Source organism: Xylaria bambusicola, assembly GCF_022495145.1.
Source record: "Xylaria bambusicola strain CBS 139988 unplaced genomic scaffold F5B22scaffold_15, whole genome shotgun sequence".
Classification (NCBI taxonomy): Eukaryota; Fungi; Ascomycota; class Sordariomycetes; order Xylariales; family Xylariaceae; genus Xylaria; species Xylaria bambusicola.
The window spans coordinates 658,229-666,335 of NW_025953568.1; the positions used below are offsets into that span (position 1 = coordinate 658,229).

The 8,107-nt window shown below is 44.6% G+C and overlaps 2 protein-coding genes across 2 annotated transcripts; both read right to left on the bottom strand.

Annotated features, from left to right (window-relative positions):
* Nucleotides 1-889: 889 nt before the first annotated feature.
* Nucleotides 890-1,852, bottom strand: F5B22DRAFT_645563 (uncharacterized protein; the record flags this gene model as incomplete). Its single annotated transcript, XM_047978604.1, has 2 exons — nucleotides 890-1,169; nucleotides 1,308-1,852. The coding sequence occupies 2 exons, from the start codon at nucleotides 1,850-1,852 to the stop codon at nucleotides 890-892; spliced, it is 825 nt and encodes a 274-aa protein (XP_047831963.1).
* A 2,589-nt stretch (nucleotides 1,853-4,441) lies between these two features.
* Nucleotides 4,442-6,125, bottom strand: F5B22DRAFT_602730 (uncharacterized protein). The gene has a single exon (XM_047974687.1). The coding sequence runs from the start codon at nucleotides 5,809-5,811 to the stop codon at nucleotides 4,831-4,833; it is 981 nt and encodes a 326-aa protein (XP_047831964.1). The 5' UTR covers nucleotides 5,812-6,125; the 3' UTR covers nucleotides 4,442-4,830.
* Nucleotides 6,126-8,107: the final 1,982 nt, after the last annotated feature.

An 8,107-nucleotide genomic window follows, 5' to 3' on the forward strand; every position in this document is an offset into this window, starting at 1 on the left:
CTTGGAAGAAGAAGTGCGGTATAGCTCAAGTGAACCTCTAATTTGCAGTGGTTCTTCACCCAAATCTACTGGAATCTTAGTAGAGTACGATGGTCAATGTTGATAAATACTTAAAACAAACAGTAATCATTCTAATGTCTCTATTCCCGGCGAAACACCTATACCACTCTTGTAATTACTGTCTCAACACCTTTGTAGCATACTACACACAACCGCTTTGAGTAACAGTGAGATCTCACCATCTTCCAAGTAGCATCTTCCGCTGCTTTGCGTCAGAATGAATCGTGGAACAACTGGCGGCTTGTCATCGGAAGAAGGGTGATTCAATGTAGCCTATGAGTTTCTTAGCTCTCATGCATTCGTTCCTCGCTTGCCCGTGTGGGTTATCTGATCTTCACCAATATTATGAATTGCGATGCTAATTAATCATCCAAATAAGTATTATGAGAAGGTACAATTACACTGAGTGATAATACGCAGCTGAATTCGAATATTAAAGGGAAAATGGTCCAGTTACATGGAAAAACACGTTCACGAGGAGCCGTTCCGTTAGTACAGGGCGAAAGTCGTTACTGTTACTATTGAAGTGGATGAAACTACTCTGTAGGGCTTGCACCATCTAATTATATAAGGAATATGGCGATCACAGCAAACCACTTATTAAATTTGACGAGTTGATGGGAAAAAAACACTGAATGAATGAGATGATCTTATTACCATTGTCTGAAGCCTTACTGAAGTTATATGAATATAAAGTAGATCCAGAAACTCCGAATCCATTTTAAGCTCATATATCCCTGTTTGCACTACACCACTTCTTTATGACTTTTGTTCCCTTTCTCGCACAATGATGAATCATAGAGGGTATTGAGGCCTTGAAACTAAGGATTCAACCCTGGAGCTGTTGCCTATCACAGACGCATTCCGAAACTTCGTCCGCAGCTTGTAGCCTTTTTACCTCCTCGGCACTAAAGCGGGCCAGCCACCCCTTCTTTTCAAATAGTTTCATCAATGATTCGCCTGTCATTTTCAGTATACATTGATACAACCCCATTTCGTCCATTAAACTGTGGTCGTCCAACACAACATAATTGCATTCCTTGGCGTTAGGGAAAGCGATGATATCGTGCCAAGCCTCGCGATAAGCAAGATCGCCACGATGTATGGAACTGAAAAGCTTAGGTCAGTGAGAATCAACTTAATATAGCCGTGTGGTAGTTTCGTTGTGGATTCGAAGTTCTCAATATGTAACTGCGATCTTGAGAAGAGTGACTTTGATTAACAACCGAGAAGATGGTTGTACTTACCAGTACGCTGTACGACGACATCCATCCGGCGGTGGCGAGTCGTCGAGACAATTGGTTAACATAATACGCCGCACACTTTGGCACTGAGACGGTGATAGACTCGTTGTTGATCTCCACCCGAAATTCTTGACACCGCCACGAACGCGACCACGTTCATTAAAAAAGTACGACCTTGCTAACTCATCGAGGTTAAGTGTGAAGACATCTTGGGCGAGGCTGATGTAGATAGCTCCTTTAGAAGGATATTTCGAGACATCTGTGTCCTCATTGTCGTCAACTCGGTCGTCTAGATGGTATTCATTGTAGAGCATTTGTGAAACGGGGAGTTTAACTGGGTACAATTCCATAGCAACCCCACGGCTTTCCGATGTAGCGCTAAAGTGTGGTGAACAAGCAAGTTTACGAAAGCATATCGCTCGTTTGGTGGTCTGATTGACTAGTACGAGTCGGTCCCGATGATGATCCAAGATGGATATTTCCCATATGAGGATCCTTAGCTCAGTTGGCAATTTGGAAAACAGCGGAAAGCTACTTGAGGATGACATGATGATTGGTGCCCAAAGCTAGCCTGAGATTAGTCACAATTCTGAGTTGTTAAATGATAGATAGCGTAAAGGTTACCTTAAGTATGCAAGCGCCCTGGACCCCTTGGCATTTCTGCGAATATGATGACGTGAGAGAAAGCCGCGCCACACGGGAACAGTTTGTTTGCCAGATATGCAGGGCATGCTACGCAAGGTAATTATTCTACACCATAAGTCGACAGCTTTCTCTCAATCTACTGGGATCTTGAAACAAAGGGCACTCGGTTCAGGGCCATAAAGCGACGCCGCGAAATCGAGCGTTTCATGGGGTGTCTTGTGCCCTATTTGACGCGTCATATAGCGATAGGATACATACCGTGTCTCTTATTTCATAGACACCAATCACCACATAAGACATGGAATGATACAGAAGGGTTGAACAACTAGCTGTCTAGAAACGCATGAACGTATCTTCCAAACTAAAAGGGGCCCGAACTGAGAGCATCACTGCCATACATTTCCCATAAGAGGCCAACCAAAAATGATTCGTGTTACACGGCCAAGAGTACAGAGACTTCAATATCATCATACAACACGCCTAGATATCACAAGGACCATAAAATCCTATGTCTATTGGATCAGAGTATCACGTGGCTGAGTCACATAGGAAAAGTACTTGGGAGAATCAAAAAGAAGGGAGAGCACAAGTCAACAAGAGAATTACGTCCTGAGTAACAGATAGAACTTTGAATTATTTTTAATGCCTTTGGAGAAATTCTCATCCAGACTCACATTACTATGAGCGGATGGTCCGCCCTAGCCTAATACATACTGAGCTCTAGGTGAATGCAGGTAGTGGAAGGTTTTGTACTGGCGGAATTTTAACAATAGGCCAGAAGGCATGGCTTGGCCTAAACGATTTATCTTTTCGCCAATTAGATGACTATAGTAATCAACAGGAGCTGCTAGTTAGAGTAATTCAGTCATCTATTAATTAACGCTTAGCGTCCTAGCATGGCATGGTCGATTTTCTAACTCCGAGAACCCCCGAGACAATTACTTTGCGAGGTTTGCACAGTCAAATATGTTAATAGGCAATGATTCTCTACTCCAAATTGATGATGCAGAAGAGAAAACGGCCAGAATCGGCTACATCACCTTGCTACCTGACTACATTTGTACTTCTCGGATATGCATTATACCCGAGCGATCTCCGGGAAAACCTTAGCCTTGGTAGATAAGTAAGCCTATGCGCCGATTCCTCGTTCATTCAACCAATACCTGCAGATCTTCTATGCATTGTAACCGTGATAGATTAAACCTCGCTAGGTACCTTTTACTTAAAATTTTGGTGGCATAGCTTGCTTATCGAAACCAGGCAAGAGACATCCCGACACCAAAACACCACAAAACAAGAAAACGAGTGAAATTTAACAGACATATCGTACTCATTCAGAGAGAATGTATGTATTGTATGCGATGTGCGTTTGCATGAGGTCTGGAAGCTTCTAGGAGCCCTGAGCCCTCTGAGTCGTAGGTTCATCCGACTACAGCCAAAACTGACAGGTGCGTCGCACAGCTGCTGGCCAGCTGCTGAAGCTGGATGACCAAAAACCTCTATCAGACTACTTGCGAATTTAGGCATTAGTCAAGAAAAATGGACTGAAAGCTTGTTTCGATGTCAATGTTACTACGAATGAAATAAACTCAAATTCATCAGTCGATGGCGCAACTAACTATACCAGCAAGGAGAACCACAACGTGGTAGGAGCCATGCGCTATGGGGAATGCAGATGATAGATGCTAGAAAAGCAGTGAAAGTTGACCGATGCTATCTCGCCATGATCATCGATATGCATCTTAGGCGCAGCATTAGATGTTGTATCAGATCCGTCTAGCCGTAAAGCATCCAATCCGTGCCAGATGTGTGTCGAAGCTTTTTTCCCAAGTATTGTCAAGACTCAACCCTTATGATGCCATCATATAAATGAGCCAAAAGCGAATAACCATATAGCGCTGAAAGGAATCGAACCTAACCTACTATCTGCCCCCTCTAGTCATAACACCCTAACTCATGTGTAGGTCACAGCTTCTGTACTTTATATTAATGTATTCGTAGTGATCTGGGCATTTCTCACCCACAAGGCTCAGACTTTCCCCCGTTCAATCAACATACTTTCTGACTCCAATCTCCTGCACTCGCTTACGTGACCAATCCTAATTTCTTCACGAAATTGAGTCTCAATGAGTGCGGACTTGAAAAGAGTGAAGATCAGAGAAAATTTAGTCCATCTTCCCAAAACTGAGTAGCGTGATCACAACTTGGGCTGAGTTAGAAGCACTGTGAAAAGGTAACGGTATACTTTGTTAGAAGTGCTCGAGGCTATCTTAGAAACCGGCTAGGACCATGTTAATGGGACAGGTCTTGCCCCTACGCCATTGTGTATTTCATAACTCTGCGTGTTCAAACTATTCATATCTCGAATCAGGTTTGAATAATAGATTTTAGAGTCGACAAAGCATAGTGGTTTGGGAACGCCCATTAGTAGCTAGGCTACCCTGCTCAAACATGGAGATGAAAATAGTTCTAGATTTCAGTACCGAGGTAGGCCAGTAATTAATATATTGAATTATGGAACCAGTCTATCTTAAAGGCAAGGAAACCAATATAATTTAGCTGCTGCTAAAATAGCTGCGCCTATTTGTTTTGAGCTCATCCCAGGCTTGGTGTAATTACACCAAGTTCTCTGAATTCCCGGGGTTCCTACTTATTAATAATGTTACCTCCTTTGCCCCTCTGGCCACTCTCCCCTGCTTCACAAGTCAAATGAATTTGACTTGCACCCAAGATCTTTTCTAGCCTCTTGCGATCGTAGCCTCTGTCAGAAGTCCTCGTTTCGTCAAATACTCGTCACTAACAGTAGTCGGTGTTCAATATCGGAGAACCTGCGGATAACTGAGACAGCAAAAATCCCTAAGCGTGTGAAACAATAGTACACTTAACCAGATAAAGGACCCGGCGATACTATGGGCCGTAAGTAGGAACCAGACCAAGGTTTAGCACTTTCTGTTGTCATAACGTAGTATAGCCGACCTCCGCTCTGAATAACTGCGCGAAACTTTCTCTTGCCGTAAGATGTATTGGAATGTATAGCCAAACAAGATGCCGCGGGGAGGCCCTGATGAAACGTGATACACGCAATCATATGCCATTCGTCTGGGGTAGATGCCGTTCGGATGAAGTGGAATATGCCTCCCTCAGCCGAAGGGACTAGTAAATCCAATTGGTTTGCGCTGTCTTTTTTGATGAGCATAGGGTTGCCTGTTACTTCACCTGGGTGAAGGATCCTTGTTGGTGCCTGCGCTTCCCACTTGAGGGGGCTGGAATACCCCGACGGGCTTTGTGCCAACTTTCCTTCAGCCGTGTGCAGCCGACCCCTTGCAACGCAGACCATCACGATGTCTGTTTTCTCAAAGCTATACCCGTACAAACTTCCCGAGTTTCGTTGGATCGTCGCGACAGACACAGATGAGATAAAGCCTAGATCTTTGGCGATATGGTCAATTGGCTCCCAGAGCATTTTTTCAGAAGACCCTTTAGTAGAAGTGTGCAAGAGGCCACCTGATTGACAAGGAACAACTAGGTTCCACCGCTGCGAGTCCCACCCGCCGCTAGAGGTAACAGCTGGTGTACCGCTAATACGGTATTTAGGGAAAGGAGAATGGGAATCTTTGACCCATGAAGACCCATCCTTCGTGGAACGATAAAAGCTATGTAGCTTGCCACCCGAAACGCAGTACACCCATAAGCGTGAATTATCTGATTGGGCTGCTACACCAGACACAGATGAGTCGTTTAGCGTGGCCGTATTAGGGAGTAGCCGACCTTCAGACCAGGGCTTGGAGACATGGTCGTTTACTCGCTTGAAGTGCAAAAGACCACTGGGGACAGCGGCAATTATGTCATCGCTCTCTGTCATGGCGAACTGGCCGATTCGAGGATACTCGGTCCTCCATGCCTTAGGACTCAAGGCAGTAATTAACAAGTAGTGGACCAGACGGGGCGGTCGGTAGTGGAGGCGTGGGCTGGCCTAAACCACGGGATGAGGTACCAGCGCTAGTAGATGTGGAAGGTGTCGGAATGAACGCTGATATGGTGGATGCCGATGATGCTCTCAGGGTTCGTGAGCTTATGCTGTCGTTCGAAGCCATCAAACCTGAGCTAGACCCTCTCTCAAGGAAGACTCGACTCATCCTGGGTGCGATGATAGTTAGTGAAGAGAGTGATTGTACATATTATGGGGACATAATATCTTTCTCCCTGGAGGGAAGTACTCAATGGTGGTATGGCCCGTGCGTTAGGTGTTGTTCTGCATGTACGTGGTTTGGTCTAACAATAGAGGGACTTGGTTGCTCTGCCAGCGGTGCTTTGTTGCTGTGTTCCAAGATCCTCTGCTTTTTTTCAAAGAGGTTTTGCGGTTCAACTTAGTTCCAGAAGACTCTGCACATAGGGAGAAAGTTGTTGATACGTTGTAGCATTTCTTTATCTGGCGATTTGATTAAGGGGCGAAAACAACCACAACTATCCGAACACAGAGCTTGAGTGGCTACTCTCTCCTCGATCGAAACTTTAATTTCACAAAAGTTTTCAGTTGGTCGGTGGCACCTGTTCGCGTTTTGTCGTGCTTATGTCAACATTAACGCATTTCGACGCCCTGGATTGACGCCAGTTACCCTCCTAGACAGGGTCACATCTTCCTTAGATCAGGCAATCGGATTAAAGGTATTTGGAAAGGCTCAATACTATTAATTCCTACCCTTTCTCCTATTAAAAGGGGGCCTTTGCTTCTTTGTATATTTGACTCTGTGAACTATCTCCACTCCTTTGGGGTAACTTCTGGCCTAATGCTTCTTTGCCCTTGATAGGGATGCTGTGGCATTGATGGAAGATAGGCGATTAGCCGAGATGGTTCAGGACCTGGGACCGAGTACTCTTATCAACATAACAAGAACCAGCAGAGTTGATCGGTGTTGTCTTGGCAAAAAGGGGGATAAACATGCCCCGCTGTGCAATGCATCAGTTACACGGCAATCTTGTGTCTTATGAGTGGTAGGACTCATACTGAAATCTCGCATTACCCGAGTATGAACCAATTTTAAACTATAAATACAAATGAAATGTTGAAATATCCGTCCACGGGCTGTTGTTTGTACAGGTCTTGGCCATAAACTAGATTTTTACATGGCTATCCATTGTGCCAATAAACGGCATGAGGATCATACCACAATCGGTCGATAGGTGAGACTTAAAGCATGAGTTACCCGCGGAATTTACCTAATATTATCCGCTGTGAGTCCGTTGAGAATACCGTAGGATCGTCTTATGAAGTTTAGAGTTGCTGGAAATCCTTGTAGGGCCCAGCGTGAGTCACGGTGAGATTCGGTGTACCCAAATTATCCTTCCCCGTTAATAGCTATCAAAGACGGAATAATCCTATCAAGACAACGAACACGCGACCGAGTAGGGGACAAGAAATATAAATCGATTAATAAATATATCTATAGAAACATAAGATCAATAATAGCATTAGAAATAGACAGCGAATGTCCGATGACTTGGAATTCCGGATAATAATTACTGGCAAGGGTTGACGGTCATAATCGGCCACACTATATAACAATAGTGAAACATCGATGCGAAGACCTAGTACTATGATACAATATGCATAATTAGAGTAGGCGCATGGTAAAGATGGGGATTTTACATTTTGGACCTTGGGACCGTTGCATTGTGTAATAGGTACGGTATGTAGTTCTTGAGCGCCATTTGTGACCGGCCGGCTTGCTGGGAAGCTCACCACATTTGAATATCAGGCTGACTAGCACCCCGCTCGGAGATGAGCTCTGTCAGCTGTCACTTATGCGGAAAACTATATTCAATCCATCAACGAACGAACGTTCAGGCCGCTACAGGGGTCTATTTGGTAGAATGAGCGATAATCCAGGGGATGGAACGACGGAAAAGAAATAGAAACGAAAATAAAAGAAGCCACATCAGATGTATGGGTAGTACGTGCTCTCCGGGGTGCATTTGAGGGGTACTCAAGCTTGATGACAGACCGTTTTAAGACAAGACCAACTGAACGGCCCTGATCGGCCATAGTTGGAGTAAGTCCGATGAGGGTTGAAGTTCAGCTGAGGCTAAAATTCCCTATTCGCCTAGTAGACTTAGATCTAGCTGAGAAACCTACATACGATTGAATGTCCGTGAGGCTG